The 23634-nt window shown below is 38.0% G+C and overlaps 1 protein-coding gene across 1 annotated transcript; it reads right to left on the bottom strand.

Annotated features, from left to right (window-relative positions):
- Positions 1–7213: 7213 nt before the first annotated feature.
- Positions 7214–20146, bottom strand: LOC149830122 (mini-chromosome maintenance complex-binding protein-like). The gene is made up of 11 exons (XM_090015383.1): positions 19979–20146; positions 18536–18586; positions 16749–16862; positions 16559–16666; positions 10729–10863; positions 10493–10540; positions 9129–9248; positions 8855–9013; positions 8268–8339; positions 7939–8049; positions 7214–7420 (listed from the first exon to the last, which is right to left on the bottom strand). Exons 1-11 carry the CDS (start codon positions 20144–20146, stop codon positions 7214–7216), a joined length of 1293 nt encoding a protein of 430 aa, XP_089871509.1.
- Positions 20147–23634: the final 3488 nt, after the last annotated feature.

Consider the following 23634-nt stretch of genomic DNA (forward strand, 5'->3'; position numbering starts at 1 on the left):
AAAGTTGTCTTTTTTTTCATTTTGGGTTTAAAAAGCCTCTTGAGGGTCGAGTTCTCCATATGTCTAGAGTCCATTAGAAGGGAACCAACACACCCTAGGTTCTGTGAGATCGATTTGGGGCTCGATTTGTGTACAAGAGAGAGGGCTTTTGCGATTTTATCAAGAGTGCATTTTCACCATTTTTTCACTCAAGGAAGTGGGTTAAACCTTTAAGGTACAAAATCCCTATTATTTGCTTCTGATTGAGTGCTTTTGGGAAAATGTGGGTTTGGTGATTCTTATCTTTTGCTACTTATTGAGTTTTTTAATTGGTTTTGTGTTATTTTAGATCCTTCGATGTCGTCTTCATGTTCATGTCTTATTAGAAATGAACATGCATGGCAATACTGCAGAAGCATTGATGATGTACCACAACTAGGGTTACCATTGAATTTGCGATGTTTGTTTTGTGGTGCTATATTAAAGGTGCATAGATTTAAGCAACATATTGCATGTCAAGATCAAAATGTATGCCCATGTGATTTTTCATCTATTCTTGCAACTTTTCTTGTTGATGTTATCAATGAACTAGAAGAAATTCAAAAAAGAAGAATTTTGCAAAAATGCAAAGTTGAAAGACTTCCAACCATTATTCCTGATTTTAAAGATGATGATGACCCACTTGCCAACAAAAATGGCCCAACAAAAAGAGATCATCGAGCAACAGTTGGATGCAGAACTTAGAAAAATATTATCTTGATGTTTGACAAATAGGCTCAAGAAGATAGTTTAGTTTTAGGATCTTTGTAGTTTAGAACTTTAGAGATGAAGATTGGCATGTAAGACATTGGTTAAAATGTAATGCTTTTAGTTATCATGAACTCTTATTGGTTAGATGTAAGGCTTTAATTATGTTTAAAATTTAAATTATGTAGTTGTCTTTTATTTACATTGTCAGTTATCAATTGCATGGAGTGTTATTAATTTAAATTATGTAGTTGCCTTCATATGTGAATTTATGGTTGTATTTTGTGCAATTCATTATTGTTTTATGTAATTTTATTTTTTTATAATTTATGCTAAATTTTCCTATTCTAGATTTTTTTATAATTTATGCTAACTTTTTCTGTTTTAGATTTGTTTAGAATTTTGGGATTTTTTTATTAAAAATTTATGATACGATATGATATTACTTTGAGCCCGACCGATACAAGCAACGATATGATACTTACAACCTTGGTTATAGGTGTTATAATCTTGTGAGTAAAAGGGTTCGGATGTCCGAACTTGTTGAACTTGTATAACATGTCATATTATAAGTCCACAAGGCAAGTTGAGGATATTAAAATTACTTTTTCCTTCTAGTCTCATTCCCTAAAAGTTTTAAAAAAGAAGAGAATAAGATGATAACCTACTCAATCTTTCCTTGACCAACATGATAAATAAGAAAGAGATTTTCCTGAGCAAAATCCCAATGTTCCTCAAGCGGATCTAAATGTACATGTAATGGATCCACCTCGTCTTTAGGTACGTAAGAGTACGCGCCCTCTTGTTCCTCCTGCACATTTTATGATTTCTTTTTTGTCACTCACCAAGCTTTTCTAGCCTTGATTCATTTGTATCATCCTATGTTAGAGTTGTTCTGCAACCTGAGTGGCAACAAGCTACACATGAGAATTGAGGTAAATGGAGAGAATGAAAGCCTAAGAGTTGGTAAAACTACTAAAAGATAATAATGTAGTTGGTTGCAAGTATGTGTATAAGATTAAAACTATGACAGACATAACAAGTGTGAGATACAAGGTATGACTTGTAATCAAGGGATACAATCAACAATATAGAATAGACTATTGAGATGTTTGCTTCAGTAGCCCACATGACAATGATCATAACTTTACTTGCAGTGGTACTAGTCAAATGGTGGGACTTGTGGCACCTTGATGTCAAAAATGCATTTTTAAATAGGGATTTAGAGAAAAAAGTGTATATGAAATTGCCTCAGGAATTTCAAACAGTGAAGGACAACTATGTAGATTGAGAAAGGCTCTAATAGGCTTAAAGCATTGTTGTTAAAAACATGCCTCAAAGCGCAAAAGGCACGCCTCACCACAAGGTGAGGGACCTTTTGCTTTGAGGCACACATAAAAAGTGCAAATCATATGAGGTGCATGCCGATATGAGGCGCGCCTTAACCTGAGGTGTGCGCCTCATTTTTGTTTGGGTCAAATGGGGGCTTTGTGTCTCCCCTCCTCCCTCTCTCTCTCGGTCGAAAGGAAGAAGAAGAAGGAGGTCTCGCCTTCCCTCTCTCAGTAAGTCTCCCTCTCTCTCTCTCCCTCCTTCTCATTGTCTCCCTCTCTCTCTATCTCTCCCTCTCTTTGTCTCCCTCTCTCTCTTTGTTTCTCCCTCTCGCTCTCCCTCTCCCTCTCCCTCTCCCTCTCTCTCTCTCTCGTTGTCTCCCTCTCTTATTTCCCGCTCTCGTTGTCTCTCCCGCTCTCGCTACACCTCTTTCTCTACAAGTGAGAAGAAGGACCCATCATCCCGAGGTATGCAATTTTTTTACTTTTTTCCTCTTTTTATCTCTTCCTCTTCATTTTCTCTACCGTCTTTTTCTTCTCTTTTTCCCGTTTTTCCCTTTTCTCTACTATTTTTCACTACCGTCTCTTCTTCTTCTCCTTTTCTCCCTTTTCCTTCCCCTTCCCTTTTCTTTTTTTTTCCTGTTATTTGTTCTCCTCCTCCTCTAAGCTCTCGTCCACCACTCTCTTTGTTTTTCTTCTTCTTCTTTTCCTTTTTCTTTTTTTTCCATTTTTAGTTTCTGTTTTTTAGTTATATACATATATATTTTGTGTTTGGATATATATTATATAATTCATGTATAAGCTGTTTCTAAGTTATATAATTAGTTTTTCAATTATATGATCAGTTTCTCAATTATATATATATATATATATATATATATATATATTTAATTAATTACATAAATTTGTATGTATTTGTGTGGAAAACATATATACATACACGATAGAACGTTATATTTTGCTGTCAAGCCTATCATGCTATGTCACATGGGTGCGGGTGCAGGGATTCGGCACTTCCAAAAAAACTGGGTGCGGGGGTGCGGCAGGGGCAAAATGTAAAATATATATAAGGGGGGTCTGGGGTTCCCCCCGACGCGGGTCCCGCTACGCGGTCAGCGGGCGGGGGTCCAGGGGGGGCGCCCCTTGCGGGGGGTTATAGGAGAGCAGCCCCCCCCCCAAAAAAAAAAGTTTTTTTTTAAATTCCGCAGCCCATTTCATAGGGAAACAAAAAAACAAAAAAATGGACCGAAATGACCCTGGGTGCGGTCAACACACCCAGGGTCGGGTTGACCGCACCCGCGTCGAGTCGCGTCGACGCGGGTGCGGCACCCTGCTAGCTGAATCCCTGTTACATAGCTGTCATGTTGTGTAGTTTTTTTCACAGCAATATATATGTGTGTGTGTTTTCTTATCTTTTTTCACATAGCAAGTATTGGCTCTTAATTATTTATTGAATGCTCATATTTTATTTCTTAGATACTTACATAGATCAAGTTGTTGCATTAATGTTACTTTTAAACTATGTCACAGAGACTCGGCTAGGAGGTCGACGCACCCGTGTCGACACGCACTGACACGGGTGTGGACATGGGTGCAAATTCGGACACGGGGTAGACTCGGTCAATAAGTGTCGAACTCGATCAACGCACTAGGGCCGAGTCCGTCCACATTTTGGACTCAGTCAACTTTGACCGAGTCTATTTTTGTCTATTTTTTAGGGCAAAAGACGTATAAAAACTATAAAAAACAATATTTTTATGTTTTTTTAAATATATATATATAGTCGTGTCTTTGTGCCCAAAAATTTTGAAATTGCTCTGCATCCGTGTCGCACCCGTACCCATACCCACACCCACACCCATGTGACATAGCTTTTACATGTTAATCTCATATTTTTTGGTATTTATTTGAGATTTTTTATTTATTATTTGTTGTTGCTTCATCAATAAAACATTTTTATTTATTTGTATTTTTAGATATTTTTTTAAAGTTTTTTTTAAGCTTTAAAAAAAATTGAGGGGGCAATATACTATGCATCAAGCAAAATTTTCACGATTTTTTTTCACACTTGTTTGTGACTGTATTTAAGAAAGGATAGCTTATACTCTTAATTTTAAGTAGATGACATGGTTATTGCAGGAGCTGACAAAGATGGTTGACAATGTAAAGTTAAGATCAGTTGAGAGCTTTGGAATAAAATATCCGAGTAAGTTGAAATGCTTTCTAAGACTCGAAGTGGCTTACTAGGAAACGGGTTATCTTCTTACTCAACATAAGTATGCTTCGAATTTGATTAGCAAGGCTAGATTGACCTAGCCTGATGATAAGAAAAAAGTGGACACACCCATGGAAGCAAACTGCAAGCTATAACATATTGATGGAGAGCTTCTTGACAATCCTACAGTGCATAAGCAGTTGATAGGAAGTTTGAGTTACTTGACTATTTGTAGGCCTGACATTTCTTTTGCAATTCATATTGTGAGTTAATTCATGAGTGTTTCTAGATCTACTCATTTGGCAGAAATATTGAGGATCATTAGATATGTTAGGGGAACCATGCACTATGCATTATTTTCTCTACTTCTACTTTGGAATTGAGAGCCTATTGTGATGCACACTTTGGAGGGATGTCACAAGATAGACATTCTACTATGGGATTTTGTGTATTTTTGGGTGACTTTCTAATATCATAGAAAAATAAGAAGCAACAGAGAATTGCCTTGTCGACAACTGAGGCTGGTTATAAGGCCAAGGGTCAAGTTACTACAAAGCATTGTTGTGAAAAGCGTTGAGGCGTAGCGAGGCGCTCCACCAAAATCTGAAGCAAGGCGTAAGCCTCAATTTTTTTTAAAAAAATCATAAATTTTACATTAAAATATAATATATAAGAGTCTATTCTTATTATTTTGACTATGTTGAACACATTCATGGAATCATATTTGGCCAACACGACCTTCGCCGTATGAGCTTCAACTAAGGGGTTTGGAACCAACAAAGGATAGCAAACATTTTCCCTCATGTATATATTTCATTCGTGCCAGGACTTGGACATGGACCCGATTAACTTATATCTGGTTGGACCTTGGATCTATTATAAACCATACCCGCTTAACTGGATAGTCTAATAAGGGGAGCAGATCGAGTCATGCTGAATGGAGAGCCCCTAAGCAATGTGTGTCTGCCCCTAAGCTCGCAGTGGTAGTGAATGGAGAGCCACTCATTTTATACTTACGAGCAGAAATGGGTACGATATGCATTAATACCAAAGGACGGTGGATGGATGGGATTGCCTTTCTCACTTTCCATCCGCAATCAAAGACAGGTCTGGGTGAATATATTAGTACTCACCAAACTGTACATACACACTAAATTTGGGAAGCAGATCAGGTCATGCCGACATCGTGACCATTCGATTTGCATTTTAAAAAGCTCAAAAGTCAACAAAACCACGTGGCATTCATCCAAAATGCAAACAGACGGTCCGCATGAGCAAAAACGCTCATGTTCAGCAGGACCTGATCTGCCCCCCTTTCCTGTGGACCGCAATGTCTCCATCACCATAACTCATGGTTACGTACGCTTTCTTCCTCTGGCTGAAGTTTTTCCTTCTCTCCGTTGCTCGATTCGCATGAAGAAGGCCAGGAGTCGGTGAAGGAAATGGAGGGAATCGGCGATCGCGCTTTCTCCGTACTCTTCTTTGCTTCCTTCATCCTCCTCCTCTTCCTCTTCGCGGCGAATTCACCAGAAAATTTCGGGTCCGAGGCCGCAAAACTTCCTGACGATGAAGGTAAGTGTTTCACTCCCTTTCTTTTGCTGTTTTTTCTTATTTTTTCTTCTAATTTTGAGGTGAAGTTATCGCCTAGATCCGTATATCGCTCCCTACACTCGAAATGATGAGGCCATTGCCGATGTTTCCTATCGTGTCGATGTTTTGGAGCTCGCCGATGCAGTAGATTTGGATAGCGACCCCATTTGACCAAAACAAGGTGAGGCGCGTACGCCTCATCTTGAGGCGTGCCTCGCCCTGAGGCGTACGCCTCAAGGCGTATGAGGCGTGCGCCTCAGGGCTTTTGCGCCTTATGCCTGCGCCTCAAGGCACAAAGTCCCTCGCGTGCCTTGAGGCGCGCTTTTAATAACACTGCTACAAAGGTTGTATAGCTGAGGCCTGAGATGACTATTAGAGGATATTGGAGTTATGATAAATGGAGGAACCCCACTGTATTGTGGCAATCAAGGTGTCACTCATATAGCTAAGAATCCTTAATTTTACAAAAGAACAAAGCATATTTAGATAGTTTGTTACTTCACTCACAGGGCATACTTGGAAGGTGTCATCTCATTGTCATACATTGGAACAACTCAATAAATTGCAGATTGTTTCACAAAGAACTTTCCCTTCAATGTGTTTCATCCATTTCTCTTTAAACTTGGAATGATAGAGTTCACATAATCTCACGTTTGAGGGAGAGTGTTGAGGAACGTAATACTATGTATCATTTAGTGTAAGGGTAATACTCAATTATGTATTACTTCTCTTGTGCAAGAGTGTGTTTGTACTTCAAAACTCAAAGTTGTAATGGTCAAAATTATAGGGCTAGTTTGGTCCAGATTTGTCTTTATATAGTGGCAAAGGGGGCCGAACCCTATATGTTGTATCCTTCTCATTTTTACCCAAAAGAATGAAACTCTTTTGAGTGGTCTTCTTCCTCATTACCTCTCTCTTCTCCTCTACTATTGCAAACACTATTGTCAAGAAGAATTACTTAGCAAGAGCAAATCACAGATTTTCGGTCATGTAAGGGTCAAAACTTTTAAATTTTTCGTTTCTTGTTTTGGTTAATTACATATATCACATAAATCAGGGTTAGCTACAATTAGGAGCTTTAGCAAGCTTTTTTGTTTGATTTAGAAAATTAATTTCTTAATGGAACTGGAAGTTTACAAATATGAATGCACTTCAAATTTGATTGTTTTATCTATAAAGCATGCATTTTTGGGGGGGTTCCCAATTTTTCTTGTAAATTCAATACTTCTAGAGGAAGAAGATAGTGCTTTTGCCTTTATGCTTCTTCATATGCCACTCCAAGTGACTGCATTACTGACTCAGAGTTATTTAGGATGTGTGTGTGTGTGTGTGTGGTGTTAGAGAGAGATGATGCTCACCTATTTTTGCTGTAATCTTTCTTAGGGGCAAGATAGGCAGTGTTGAGGTAGTCTACTGTGAGTCGTACAATCTGAGAAAAAGGCACTAGATTCTGAATTGCATGCTTGAGGTTAGTTCCAAAGATGACAGCACTCTCTTTTGAAAAACCAGTCAGATTGAGAGACAGCTTTCCCACTGCAACAGACTCGACTCTAGCATGAACCTGAATTTGGGTGTAAAATATTTACACATTAATAATAAAATGAAATAATGAACACCAAAGACAACAAGCAAAAACACAGAGAAGCATTTTCTAAGTCAAGAAAATCACTAAAAATAACCACTCAATCGCAATAATATAAGTAATCCTCATAGAATATAGTATATCTGCATGACAAAAACATCTCAAGAGTATTATTCTCTGTCAATTGTTTCAAGGGAACAGTTCATAAATCAAGTTCATAGATAGAACATTTTGCAGGGTCTACAAAAGGCAAACTCAAAGTTCTGAAGAGAAATTTCAAAATTCAAAGTATGATGAAATGCATTAGGTATTAAAGATGGAAGAAAAAAAATCAAAATGTCACAAAAAATTAGGGTAGAACATTTGTTCGTTCAATATGATAATAGAATATCCTCCATTATTAGGAGTTAGGACTACTATATTGCTAAAGGATACACATCTAATTTTTCATTGCTTTTTTTTTGTTTTCATCTTGAAACATATACTCTAGATACTACCTGTGACAGAAGGTGCAGTAGCAAAAAACTTGCTGCAAGCCTGTCGCCACCAAAAATGGATGTAAAATTTCGAAGCAGAGATTCCCGAATGCCTCTTACAAAATGTGGGGGCTGAAAGAAATGCATTGCAAACAATTACTTATCTTTCAACTAGCAGTGCACAACAGACAATAAACAAGTTAAGCTTGATAAATAAAAATTACCAGAATCACAATGAAATCAAATAGAAAGTGGACAGAGTAGGAAATCCAATTAAAATTCTATAACATGATACTAATACAGCATTATAGTTCCAGATATATGAAGGGAAATTTGGTTATGACTATTACATTTTCAATAGGAGCAGAAAGGAAGTCCTGAACTTTAAGCTTCCTGGATATTATGCAATGGAGCCGGGGTACCTGAAAGTAATATATGTGCATCAATATTCTAACATTTATCCCAATAAAAAGTGTGTATATGCATGTGCATGTATATATATATATATATATATAGAGAGAGAGAGAGAGAGAATAATGCTACGGTGCCCCAGGATAACCCACTCCCACCTACTAGAGATCATAGTTGTAGGTTGCATCTTCTCAATCAGACCTTATAGATATACTTAACACAGTTTATTTGATATGATTCATGTTTTTTGGACATCAAAATAGGTCTTTTTAAGTAATGAAATTTTGGTACATTATGAGCCGTTGATTTTTGAAGATTTTAAAAAACCTACATGTATGCCATAATCACATGATCCAAAACTTGTTTTCCACCAAATAACGATTGTAGATCATATCTATAGGGTCTGATCAATGAAAAAAGCACTCAAATTTTGAAAATTTGAAGCTTCTATTAGGTGGGAGTAGGTGCTCCGGGAGCACGCTATCATTACTAATATATATATATATATAGAGAGAGAGAGAGAGACCTTGCTAGGTGGTAGTTGAGTTGAAACACTTTTGCAGAAAGCATCAGCAAAGTCATCATCACAATTTGTATAAGACAGAAGTTCTGGATTGAAAGTGAAAATTCCGATGAACTCGTACACATCATTGAGCTTCAAGTCAGCATCCGGCACATCGTATATCTGTGATTCATATATAATCATCAGCAAGCCACAGTCTGTTATATTCATGAACTATAATGTAAATTATTGTTCAACTTGAAGATCAGCTAAGAGAGACAACTTGCACATTGTTTACCTTGACTAAACAGGGGAGGAAATCTGTGTTAAAATTAAGCTCCACTCTCCCAATAGAAGCATTTCCATCAGCAGTATCTTCAACCTTGTGCGGTTGCTGACTGCAACTCCCAGTCTCGCACTAAAAAGGTAACCACAAGATCAAAAACATGATACATAGTGAAAGCACAGACAGTGAAGGCAGATAAACAATGGAGGCCATTTACCTAGGACCAACGGTTCTTGGTCATTTTTCCTCAGTAGGTATCATAGTCACAAATATCGGTATTGGCTATATCTCGGCGAGGCTATTTCTCATGTTATTATAGGTTTGCTGATAAATCTCGGGAAAATCTTGGGGCATAAAAAAAATAAAACATATATATATATAATAACAAAAATAAGTAAGAAAATATCATGTTTAGTTAATAAAATACATATATACTAAAAGAAATAAGTAAAAATACAAAATAAAGAAGAAAAACACCTTTAAGATGTAGAAAATAAGTAAAAACAGTAACAATAATTAATAATATTGTCATAGTATCACAAGAATATTGTGATATTCTTGTGATAATATAGTGATCTTTTACCTATAATATCATTTGATGAACATAACGCGATAATATCATGATATTTTCAAAATATCACCGATATCTGTGACTATGGTAAGTATTACTAAGGCCAAAAAGGACCTATAATCCCTAGTGCAACTATTTTTGCAGATACCAATAGTTAGGAAACCAACACGAGCAGCAAGGTCAAACCATGGTTGCCAGTTGAGGAAGCGGGAGCGGGAAGCGATACGGGAAGCGGGAGCGGGAAGCGAGGCACTTTCAAAATTTTAGGAAGCGGGGAAGCGTGGGACCACTTAGGAGCGATTCGGGAAGTGTCTCGGAAGCGACCTAGGAAGCGTCTCGGAAGCGACCTAGGAAGCGTCTCGGAAGCGAGGGGGAAGCGAAAAAAATAAAAATAAAAAATAAAAAATACAACAAAATTGAAAAAAACAGGGGAAGCGAGGGGGAAGCGTGATGGGAAGCGTGCTTCCCATTAAAGGGAAGCGCGTCCCCCATTAAAGGGAAACGCGCTTCCCAAAAAAGGGAAACGCGCTTCCCAAAAAAGGGGGACGCTTCCCCCCACGCTTCGGAAGCGCGAGGTTTCGCGCTTCGGGGAAGCGCGCTTCCCCTTTTAGCTAGGCGCTTCCGGTAACCCTGGGTCAAACACCATTTCGTGAACAGCTAAAATTAACAAAAGTTTTCTCAGAACATCATATGCAAGAAAAAATCTACTATTACACATTGTAATTTCATCTGAATTTTGCCATTATTTCAGTGGCAAGATAAAAAAAAAATGTAGACTCAACTGGTGGCAAAATCAGAAACCTACCAGCTTCTTGGCACACTTTGAAAGATCTGACATTTCAGGATGTGATGTCTGCACAAAAAGACATTGTAACAATTAAATAAAGGGATGGACTGTCAAGCTCTAGACAAACAGAACACCTAAACTGGAGGAAACCTCCCACGGGAGCTAGCAAGCACCAGGACATAAAAAGAAAGGCTTGAAAAGCTGAAGAAATAATAGAGCATTAGTGGACGTATCATATCTTGAGTGAGACATACATTGAAATTAATATCCATTGCAGAGGGCTCTCTCAGGCGCTTCTCTCTTTGCATGGATGTATCATTGGTACAGGACATCAGAGAGCCAGCTCTCAAGGATGACTGTCCAACAACCCATGCATTCTCTCCTGGAATCTGGCAAGAAACCACAATGAAAGCTGAGAACCCAAAGATGAGACATCTTAGTTTATGAATGTCAACCTTCAACTTCTTTTCTCTTGACATTAAAAGAGAAAAAAGTAAAAAGATAATTTCTACAAACACCTGACACCAATTACATATGCATTGTCTCCATTCTTCTAATCTAGTGAATTGGAAAAATTAAAAAAGGATGACTTCTGAGTTCAATCTTATTTCACAAAAGCAGGACATCAAACCTTGCTTCAAAGCAGGATAAGAAGCATCAACTGCCTTAAACTATGTCAGACACGGAGAGGACTCTAGATATGGGGAAAATATAGAGAGGATCATATAAATACAATTCAATTGCTTATACAACTGCAACAGTGAATACCATACAACATGAACTCATGAATGCGTATGCAACTTAGTAATTTTAGTACTGAATGGTGATCTCCACAGCTAAAAGTAAACCTGACTCTGCACCAAGTTATAACCCTAGTTAGGTAGATCAATAACAATCAACTGAATCAGACAAACACCAAGGAAAGTTTTCCATGACTAGGTAATGAGATCCATAAATTCCCTGGCTTTTTTTTTCTTTTTACATAAAGAAGATCAATTTCTTTCCTTTAAGAAAAAAGAGAAACAGATTATCACTGACAAACAAAGGGACTCAAACAAGTTTAATGATAAAATGCAAAGTATAAGAGCAAGATTAAGACTGATAGGAAAAATCTATCCCCACCTAGAAAGAAGAAATCCAAGAATTTCTGACTATGTCCATTTAATACTAATCCAACTATGTTATTCTAAGAAAGGGCCACAAATTGGCAATTAGCTGATGAAAGAGCCTTTAAAATTTCCACAATTTCTTCTTTCTAAAGTTCACACCAAGTAGTGAACAACCCTTATTGGCACTTGCCCAAGATGAGTTCCTTAGAAGCAAAGAATCTAGATGGGGATGCTTTCCTCGTCTAGCCAAGCCATAGCAAAGATCATCAGGAAAGGATGATTTTTAAAAGAAACGAAGCACCTGTAAAGCCCGTTAAAAAAGAAAAAAAATTGGACACGTGTCGCGGTCTGCCCGTCGTGTCGGATCCGAGTCAGACCTATACCCGAGCCCGGGCCTGACCCAGCTTCTCGAACGATCGAGAAGCCTGTGTCTTTTAAAAGACACAGGCGCCTCGGGCGAGGGGCAAAAGCCCTTGCCCCTTTTCTCTCCTCTTCGCCTCTCTTGTCTCCGTCTCGTGGCAGTAGGACGCCGGCGACGAAAGCCACCTTCTGCCTCCGAGTTCCGACGACCTCCCTGCGACCATCGACGGTTGTCGGTGGCAACAGTCTCGTCGGTCTTCCCCTTTTTCTCTCGTGTTGGGCCGACACCACCCAACATCGGAGCAGCCTCGACGCCAGCTACGCCTTGCTGAAACCCCGTCCTCGGCTCCCCTTCTTCTGTGGCCACCTAACGACATCAACCGCCGACGATAGCACTATTGTGCTCCTCCTTCCTTTCCACGAGGATTTTGGCACTCAACATCGGCTCCCCTTCTCTCTCGTCAGTGGCCTCAGCAAACAACCCGACAATCGTTGTCACCGACGACCTCGTTTCCCCTGTGGCCACCTGCGACATCGCCGACGACCTCCCGTTTGATCGCCGGTTGCGCCAAAGCCCCGACGCCGGAGTCGTCGGCCTCTCCTCTCCTTCATCAACTTCCTCGCAGACGCTGGCAACCCTCGGTTGGGCTCCCCCGTCGGAAGCACCGTTCCCGTTTTTCCCGTTGAGTTTTCCTGGCGATCATCGTCGCCATCGACTGCAGCCTCCGACGACGATGCTGTCGGCTTCCTCTCTCCTGCCTTTCTCTGTTTTGGCAGGCAGGGAGCCCCTGCTCCCTGCCTCTGCTACTCTTTGCCAAGCAAGGCTGAGGCCCCTGCCTCTAGCACCCTTGTCGGCAGGGTGCAGAGTTCCTGCATCTGCCTCCTGCAAGCAGGAGGCCTAGCTGCCATTGTTGCCTTTCTGCAGGGAGCTCCCTGCCTACCCTCGTATTTGGGGTCCGATACCACTGCAGGTCTTATCGGACCCGCTTCTCGTTTATATTACGGCATATACTAACGTTCTAAGCATCGCAGAATGGTGGACCCAGCTCGCCTTAGTGGCTCGAGCTCGTGCTTACTTACGTCGCAGGCGTACAAGGACTCGCAACCCCTCAATGTAGGGGATTCTTGCGTAAATGGACAATGAATGAATAAATGCTAAATAAGGAAAGATAACTAAAAGAGGAGGATGATATATGTATACGTATAAAATATATATGTATGTCTTTTAATTCAAGAACACGGTTTCGCGATCCTTATCCTTTTTACTTTCTTGCACTTTTCTTTTCTATTGCCACCGCGCTATATGTGCCCAAGCTTTTAATTCATGTCTTTACAGTTCATGTCATTTTAACTCAAGGACGCGGTTTTGCGATCTTTGTCCTCTTTACTTTTTCGTACTTTACTTTCTTACGGCCCCACGCTTTGCGCCATGGCATTTACTTGTATATATATGCATTTTACTCCAGGATGCAATCTTGGTCCTCCTTTACGTTCTCGCACTTTACTTTTTGCATTTACTTTTGTTGCCCCGCGCTTTATGCGCCATGGCCTTACTACTACTACCTTACTTTCCTGTTGTAGTCGTTCTTGCTTTTGCATTTACTTTTAGTATGTGTTGTTTGTCCTTACTTTGTTGCCGCACTTCGTGCATATACTTTGCTCGTGCATGTATTCTTATCTATGTCGTATGCTCCTTTACTTGCTTACGCTTATCGATCTATCGAGGTACAACTCCATGCCTCACGAGTCATCTTTTGCACTTGCTTAGTCAGGATAGGATTCCATACCCCGTGAGTTGCCTACGTAGTTGTATGCTTGTGTGTTTCGATGGTCGAGGTACGATTCCATACCTCGTGTGTGGCTTGTGCGTTTTACGCTTGAGGTGCAGCTTTGCACATCGAGTCTTGCTCCTCGATTTGCCACGTCACTATAACGTGCACGGGTTGCCCCTTGTCAGCTTGCACTCCCTGAGTGCAGTTTCGAATGTATAGTGTATACTGTTTCCCTTATTTGTCTTAAAAACCACGACACACACTTATGCACTTTGGTTCTCCAAAAATGATGGTTTTTAGGTGCAAACCTATTTTCACAAATGTATAGCTTAGTAAGGCAGATTTCGAAAGCCTTTTGCAAGATAGCAGATGGATCTCCCAAATCGATGTATTTGGGAGAAGTGTGTTGCAACTTCGGTTCGCGTATCTGATACGACTCAGATAACCTTGTTTAGGAGCCTGTGCACGAGTAGGGCGAGAGTCCTATCGAGGTACTTGCGCCATCGCTAAGATCGGCGCTAAATCACCTTTGATGAAAAACCTAATTTCTAAGCTTTCTGGTCAAACCAAGATAGTTGGCGCACTTCCTTCTTTCGAAAGATTATTGTTGTTGGATTTCTTATAAAGAATTCATGCTCCTCCTCTTGTAGTTATACTCTTAGTCACATACGATATGTTTAAACTACGAAGAGCAAGACGAGAGGTTTATAGTAACCGCAAAACATGTATTGACACTTTAAGCTAAATCCCGTTATGTTGATATTCGCCTAATAGGCAGAATGCTTGCGATTGTCTAAAGGACCCGAGCATGATAAGTTGGAACTTGAATGAGTTCATTGTGGACTTCTGTAAAGCAGATGTATTGGGGGATTTCCTGCGAGAGATCCTTACCCCTCTCATCGTGGTTGTACTTTTGAATAGGTACGTTGCGTACTGCGGTGAGTAGGATGAGAGGTGTGCGGTTGCCTCGAACGTGCAGTGGCGGGTGTTATTCACATAATGATAATTATGCGCCTTCACAGGCAAGATGCTCAATTGGTTCGAAAGACCAGAGCATGTAGAATGGGTTGTCGGTTAAGAAACCCTCTGTCGTGCCCGTTCAGGATGGTTCATCAAGAGAGAGGATGGATGGTACAAAACTCCGATGGACAGACCATTAATGGCTTTCCCAGTCATCGGAGGTTAGGCGAAATGGGGCTACCATAATTATCCTAGGTGGTAGTCGTCTGGCACTTTTGCAGAAGTTTAATGCATCCATAGGCCCAGTATGCCTTTGGGGACTTACTCTCTTAGCCCCTGGTCGTCCTCTTAAGAGCGGACTCAATCAGTCATTCGGGGTATAATAAAATACATAGCATAATGGACCCTTGAATCGATATCGACTGTTTTTACATTTTTGCCTTGTGCATACCCACAATGGCCTGCTCATAATGAAAACAAGATATAACCTACACACATGATTATGAGATATGCGTGTTGTGACATGGATTACTTGTTTGCTTACTCGGTAGTTCAATATGTTGCTCATTGAGCTATGCACGCCTGCCGAGACGTTACTCTAGTTGGTTAAACTCCTTACGCAGTTCTTTGTTTAGTAATAACTAGCTTCTCATACTAGTTAAATGCGTATTCGTTGGCGTGCGTCTCTTATGATTGATGTGATTGCATACAGCTCGCAATTTACGAACTAGTGGCAACTAGGACTGATGTAGCCGCTTGTCTTATAAGTTGCTTACATATTGTGATATAACTGCTACCGTATGATTGCTTATCCTGTGTAGCTTACGAATTTCTTGCGATGCAATAGCTTATGCCTTACGATTAATATAGTTACTTGCTGATGGACTGAACCATCTAATGGTAATTGTACGTATTGCGAGCATTGTTATGAATGCTTCAGTTGCTTTGTTTGACTGTTGGATAGAGTTAGTTACTCTTCGCCTTTAGAATCGATTGGACTGCTATAGTTGCTTGTTTAGCACTATGATCCTCACTGCCCTTGTATTTAGCTATATCTTACTAGAGTTTTGCTTACTCCACAGTACATTTGGTTAGTTCTGCTAGTCTTGTTTTTTTTTTGCTTGATCTAAAGAATATCTTGCTTATTGCAACATTTGTACATTCTTGTGTTTTGCACCCCCATTAGTCTGTTGTGAGACTGACTTATTTCATGGGCAAGTGGTGAACAGATTGAGACAGCTTGCGATGGCACGATGGCGTGATGCGTTCAAGGCGAGGTCATTTCCCTGACATTGTGCTCCTGAGGACACTTTTGGTAAATATGGTATAAAGTTTCTTTGAAAGCATCTCTTTTGATTAAAACTCTGGATTACTAAAACTGTATTACCAAAACTTTGTTCTTCTTTTCATTTGAATAAAATATATATTTGAGTTGCAAAACGGTTTGTAAAGGGAAGTTTGCGTTGTAATGTGCCCAAGGTTCAGGGTCTTGTTATTTCAAACATGATTTTCCGCTGAACTTCTGTTTTAAACTCTGATAAATGATTGATTTCAAAGCTTTCAACCTTTTTCATAAAAGGTTTCAAGTCCACGATTTTGGGGCGTTACAACACCACCTCAATCTATTGAAGCAAAGGCTTTTTGGAAAAGATAAGAATCATATGATCAAATGTTACTTTTGGGAAAAGAAAATGATTGCCATATGTTCGGTCTCCAAGACCAGATCAACAACAACAACAACTACAACTATGCCTTCATCCCAACCAGATCATTTAACAAAATTTCATAATATCATTTTCCCCGAATGGTCCACATCATTGGTAGGCAATTCCACAAAATATTTATCAAACATGGATGTCTCAAAAAATTTCAGAAACACTTACAGGGATGCAGTAAAGTAGACGGCGGTCCCAGATTTGCATCTCTGATGCTGAATCCATTGAAAATGATGCAACATCCATGAACTTGTTTGTCCTCCATGTTGAACCATCCTGTATACATCCGTCATTTTATTGTTTGACAAGCAGGTAACAGCTTAAGTATATCAAACTTAGAAATTGATAAATGGATAACCTTGAAGGTCCCAACATAGAATTCATTATCAAACATGTCTTGCACCATGCCCCGGAATCGAACTAGAGAATTAGGCTGTACCAAATGTAGGTTATCCGTATGAAGGAATGGAACCTGAAAAAATGTGGCCCTATTAGACAGATTTTAAGACTATCAATAAATTAGTGTCAATTCTGATTATAGCAAGATAAAAATCTGCAGACCAGTTTGGGAAAGCAAATGGTTGTTTAGAATTAGATGCACGACCAATAAAATGTATTAAAAAATATACATTTGATAGAAAAGCCACCCTCTCAAACTAAATTTGACAACTAGATTTTACAGACAGGATATAATGAATGGCACGAGTCAAAAACATCGACCATCCTTTGCACAAGGCAAAAATGTTTGAGCCGTTTAAAAATGTTATTGGAAGCATAATTTATTACATATTACATTATGTAGCCTCCAAATTAATATCCATCTATGGCCCTAACAACAAGGTCCTAAAAATAATGTAATAACAAAAACTAGTTTCATTTACAAGGAAGTTGCAAACAAAACAAGCTTAGAATATTTACAAAACAAATTCAAGTTGAAGGCCGAAGAGTAGTTGAAGAACCATGCAGCTAAATATCTTGTTCATTGTTGAGAGAAACCACCAGTCTGATAGCCCTGATTTAAGGACAAAACATCTTAGTTATAACATAACTCATGCAGATTAAACTCATCTTAGTTAAATACAAAATTTTAAGGGAATTTCCCAGAAAGATCCTCACCCCCAGCAAAAGGGGTAGGCGCCTGCTAAAATATAAAGTACTTCTAAACCATACTCCCTGAAAAAACAATATAGCCTTCACCCCCAAAATAAACTTGCCCAGATAAAACGAGGGAAAATATCTGCAAATTTACTATCTCTTGTAGTACCTTTAGTTACATGGACATATACACCTTCTGTTTCAATAGATCTCAAAAATACTTAACACTTTGCCAATTTATTTGAGTAGAGGGTAAGAGAAGAGGGCAAAAAAGAAGATGATTTTTACAAATTGCTTATCTACATGAACAACAACAAAGACAGAGATGATCAAACGATCAAAGAGACACCAGATTTAGGCAAAAAAATGACATTACTTTATAAAAAACAGACTATATATATATATATGGGTGTATCATCATACACCCAAAAAATCCAACGCTAATCGGATTAACTTGCGCCGTTGATCGCACACAATCAGTGGTGCAAGTTTTTTTTGTGCTTTTTTTGGTCTTTAGCAGCGGTCTTGACCACAGCTAAAGACCTAGGTGGAACTTTGGTCTTTAACGGCGGTCAGGAACAGCTGCTAAAGCCCAAAACCCCAAATTTTGTTGGACTCGCGGCGTGAAGCCAGGCGTCAGACCATCCAATGATACCCCTTTAGTGTGTATATATACATATATAGTCACTGAAAATATGAGAACTAATGTGTGAACCATGAATTTTCATGGATTTTTGTTCTTTTCCCTTAAATCTAACCATACAGATGTGATCTACATGCATGGTTTTATAAAAACCCACTTTAATCTGATTTTGATGCATAAATGAGATTTTTTTTAAGGCTTTAAAATCAATGGCTCATAATCTTTGTAAATATTCAAGCATTCAAAATTCACATTTTTTCATGAAAATACAAGATCCAATGGTTGATTCCTAGCAAATTCACCATGCCAAGCACATCCATATGGTTGGATTTGCAAAAAAAGTGTTGAAAATGCCCATATTTCTAGTTCTCATATTCTACTCTCTCTCTCTCGCCCTTAGGTGGTACCTGCGCAACCCTTAGGTGCACAACTACGGACAGGATGTCGTTCTTCACGCCCTAAAAATGCAAAAAAGGAGAAAAACGCGAATTTGTGTGTTTTTGCCCTTTTAGCGGCAGTTTTTGACCACCACTAAATACAATTTTACTAATTATGCCCGTGTCCTTACACAGGTGTTTAGCGGAGGTCCTGGCAGTTGTTTCCCACTGCTAAAGGGCAAAAACACACAAATTTGCGTTTTTGCCTTTTTTTGGCATTTTTTGGGTGTTGGCCGTCCATCATGCCCCAGGATGGACGGCCAATGCCGTTCCACTGTAGCTGCATACCTAAGGGTCGCACATCTCTCTCTCTCTCTCTCTCTCTCTCTCTCTCTCTCTCTCTCTCTCTCTCTCTCTCTCTCTCTCTCTCTCTCTCTCTATATATATATATATATATATATATATATATATATATATATATATATATATATACACACACTGGAATATGATAATTGAAATATGAGAACTAGAAATATGGGCTTTTTCAACACTTTTTTTGCAAATCCAACCATGTGGATGTGCTTGGCTTGGTGAATTTGCTACGAATCAACTATTGGATGGTGTATTTTTGATGAAAAATGTGATTTTTAAATGCTTGAATATTTATAAAGATTATGAGTCATTAATTTTAAAATATAAAAAAAAATAGTTTATGCATCAAAACCAGATTATTCATCCTTAAGGTTAGATTCAAGAAAAAAGAACAAAAAATCCATGAAAATGGCGGTTCACACATTAGTTCTCATATTTTCAGTTCTCATACTCTACTATATATACTGAGGAATGAAAACCTACCCACCACACGTTTTATTGGATTTTTGGTGTTTTTTATTCTGTCCGTACAGATGTGATATATATGCTTCTTTTTATAGGAATCAGTTCTTGGAACATTTGATTCCTATGCATGGATAGGTTTTTATATGTTTCAAAAATCAATGGCGTGCAATTTTCATAAATTTTTGAGGCTCCAAATGCCATTTTTTATCCAAAATACATTATCCAAGGGTCGATTTCTAGTAAATCAATCATGCTGAACACATCTGTACAGTCAGAATTTTGAAAAAAGCACTAAAAATTTTTCATTGGGTAGGTTTGGCATGTTTTGTAGTGGGTAGGTTTTCATATATATATTCACTAGAATATGAAAACTGAAAATATAATAACTAATGTGGGAAACGGGTTTGCCAGTTTCGGAGATCAGCGTGCGAAGTGCACAGCAACAAATTAATGGATAATTTTTCTTCAAGAAAAATCAAATATTTGGGACTTCGGTTTGATGGGAGAGAACCTATCCATTCAGATTGAATGTGGGCAATGCAGCATTTCATACAACGAACAGACTTGAGGGAAAAAAACAAGAAAAACAAAGAAAAGAAAGGGTTGAAGAGGTAGTAGGGTTGTCCCAGAGGGAACCTTAGACAAGCCGTCCTGTTCGAAGAGGAAGCGGCGGAAGAGATCGGCGACCCCCCAATCGCTCCGGCCGAAGCTCGCAGGATCCTGACCGCCAGTGACGGCATCTTCGAAGGTCGAGCGAACGGCTCCGAGGGGGTTGTTCAGGCAGTCCAAGGCGAGCGCTCCCATGCTGCTTCTCTATCTACGGAGAGGATAGCAAAATGGGGGAGGAGGCTACTGTTATTACTTCCCGCCTCCCCCACGTCCCGCGGTCTTCCTTTCTGATGTTTCCCGCCAAATTCTTTAGCCTCCTCGTCAATGCCACATTGACTCGACTAACAAAGATACGGGATACGTTTTTTTGCAACTTCTTCACGGTTACCAGAAGCCTCTAGAAAACTTGGAAGCTTGCATTTATCTGAAGATACAAGATATTAGAAAAATAAAAAACCAGAACTAGTTTTTTTCAGTATTTGGATGGAAAAACTGGATGTTTAAAAATCTGATTATTTAAGAAAACCTAAAATATTTAAATCCAAGGGATATTGCGAAAACTGAAAAAAAAAATCAGAAATAAAATATATGAAAACACGGGGCTCTTCCCACCTTAGTACCTTACCCCACCTCTCTCTCTCTCTCTCTCTCTCTCTCTCTCTCCAAGTCTTCTTGATTTCCCCAACCCCTTCTCTCTCTCTCCAAATTGGTCTTCCCTATTCCATATTTTCGATTTTCCTCCCCTTTTGTTATAACCAAACCAAATCTCTCTCTTTCTCTCTCTCCGACACCAAATTATAGCCAATGCTCTATAAGAGAGTTTCCCACTGCCAACGCTATGCTAGAGTGAGATTTCTCACAGAAAAACTCTACCGTCTTATTTTTCAGCCAGCATATGTTGAACAGCTACCTTTGTTGTTGGTGGTACTTTCCAGCATCAACAAATAAGTTTCTTTTGTTGGATCTAGTTATTGGATTCAAAAAATATATTTAAATGCTATATTTAAAATTGAATATTTAAAGTTGCCCATTGAGTCTCACAAAGAAACCAATTAGTGAACTTTTAAAGTTCAGTTATGGAGGTGGTTATTGAATATTGGAACAAGATAGCAACACTAAGAGGTGTAAACATATGCTTAGGGATTCTCAAAGATGTTGATTACAATGTAGAGAACCCTCATGAAGGAAGGCATCAATTCTCTATCAATTTGGTAGATTGATCATGCATAATATTCAAATTTTATTCATATTTATTTCTGCATGATTCATGATAAAATCACATTAAAAACTCATCTTTATCGTTGTTTTTTAGAATTCGCTTCAGGATAGAAAATAAAATAAAAAACACATTTTTAGAGTTTACCCTGCGTTTTTCAGTGTTCTTTTATTTGGATTTTTTTTTCTAATTCATAGTTTAGTTAGATTAGAACTTAATTAACTAATTGTAATTAGTTTAGGAAAAAACCCTTTTGAAAATGCATTTTCTAAAGGAGTCCTCTTTTGAAAAATCCTGAAGATTATCGGACTCTTTTTGAAATTTCGGGTTTTAACCTAATTGGGATTATAAATAGGATTTTTGAGAAAGAAAATTCATTTTTTTCTTGGCTGGATCCTATGCCCCCTCTCTCTCTCTCCTCTCGGCTTCCCTTTCTTCCTTTCTTCTTCTTTTTTGGTCGACCGGTTACCTACCTTCTTCATTTTATGCTTCTTATGCTTCTCAATCTGCCTTTTAAACCCCGTCGTTGTTGGTTCCTCGCATCCCCTCTGTCGGAAAGAGAACTGAAGCCTGTTTGAGTGCAACAGGTAAAAAACCATCTTCTTCTCTCCCTTCTCCATAGCTTAGGATCATAGCATCACATGTATCGTAGTTAGTTTTTAGTTTCATCGCATATTGCATGATTTAATCATATTTTCTTTTTAGCATATTGCATCTTAGATAATTTATTATTATTTAGTTTCTGAAAATTAAAAAGAAAAAAAATATAGATTTAGTTTTAATCTAGTTTAGTTGTTTCTTGATTTGTGCATAGAATAACACTAATCTAGGTAGATCGATAGTTTTAACATAAGGTTTTTGTATCTTTTCTTAATTTTTGATTAATTTTAGATTAGATCTAGTTTAGAATAGTCTGCAACACTTTTTTATATTTGATGTTTTGTTTTTAGATCACATAAGTAAATTTTTTTAAGCCAATTTAGCTTTTGGCATCATTTTTTCTGAAACTTTGTTTTGGCGTCAAGTAGGTCTGAACCTTTGCTATTTATTTTCAATATTAGGTTAGTTCAGCTATTGTTAACTCATGTTCTTGATGTTTTAGTTAGTTAGTTTATTTGCTTTAGGTTTTTTTAGTTTAAATTGGAAATCGGTAAACAAATCAATTAGTCATTTTTAATTTTTACTATTCCAATCGAACAACTAGCTTCATTTACTGTCTTTATCAGTTAGTTAAATCGTTATTTAGTTCTAGAAACTAGTTTTTTTTTATGCTTAGATTAGAATATACTTGTTTTAGATTAAGTATCATTTTTTTTACTTAAATAAATTGATTTATCCGATTCGATAGTTATAGTTTAGACTCTTCTTTTTTTTGTAAAACGTGATTAGTTGTAGATTACTTTCAGCTTTTAATTCATTAGCAGCCAGTAGTTTAGTTTATGCACGTCAATTTAGTTTATTAGATGCATGTTATTTGTTTAGTTTAGAATTTGATTATCATATTTTTTTTGTATAGAATTAAATCTAGCCGAGTCTTGCTTGTGATATTTATTCCTTAATATTGATTAGGGTAAATAGTTATAGCTAGTCTTACTTTATTCCCATATTTGTTACACGTTAGTTTACAATCCGTAAAATAGTAGCATGGGTTATTTGTTAGTCGTTTTCTTTAGTTTGTTATGCACTTTTGTCTTTTAGCTAGTTATCTTTTAGCTAATTAGTTATTATTTTAATTAAGTTGTCAATAGTTTGTTACATAAGTCAATTTCTTGATTATTAGTTAGTTTCACTATTTTGTCTTTTAATATTGCAGTTAGTTTAAATCTTGTTTTTGTTGATTCTTAAGTTTAGATTTTTTTGTAGTTTTGTTTATTGCTACTGTGTTTTGTTTTTGCTTCTTGCAGGGGAACGATCGAACGTGAAGTGAGCCCTCGAAAGTACCCCCAAAGAGCCCTCTGAGATCCCTAAAACCCTTAAAAGGCCTTTTAGGCACATAAAGAGCCTTTAATCAAACTCTTACAAAAGTGAACAAAAAAGCAAAGAAGGGACAAAGGATTCGAAGCACTGAAGACTTTTCTCTTATTTTTAGATTAGGGTTTATTTTATTTTATTCAATTAATTTGGGTTTGTAATAAGGTCACTTAATTATTGTTTAAAGTCCTTCGCAGAGGGGTGTACTCTCTTCTTATTTACTCAATTAATTGATTTTTCTTTTTAGCAATAAAGTGTAGTGTAATTGTGTGCTTAAATACAAAGTATTTTCCTGTTCCTTTAATTCGACCCGGACTCCACCACTCGTGTGAGCCAATTTTTATTATTTGATGCATGGTTTGCACAAACATTTTTTATTGAAAATATATTTTTAAAATGTTTTATTGAACAAGTTACATCATATACCTTTCCTACAATCTAAGCTAAAAGTTGTACAAAAACCATGTTGCATGTTTAATTCCTACGTTGGTGATTG

Source organism: Nuphar pumila, chromosome 8, assembly GCF_984573655.1.
Source record: "Nuphar pumila chromosome 8, dmNupPumi1.hap1.1, whole genome shotgun sequence".
NCBI lineage: Eukaryota > Viridiplantae > Streptophyta > Magnoliopsida > Nymphaeales > Nymphaeaceae > Nuphar > Nuphar pumila.

Coding starts and splice junctions, on each gene's coding strand:
- LOC149830122 (XM_090015383.1), bottom strand. CDS start 20,146: ATGGGAGCGCTCGCCTTGGACTGCCTGAACAACCCCCTCGGAGCCGTT. Junction 9,249..10,492: donor CAAAGTGTGCCAAGAAGCTG/GTAGGTTTCTGA, acceptor TTACCTTTTTAG/TGCGAGACTGGGAGTTGCAG. Junction 7,421..7,938: donor TACTGCACCTTCTGTCACAG/GTAGTATCTAGA, acceptor ACCCAAATTCAG/GTTCATGCTAGAGTCGAGTC.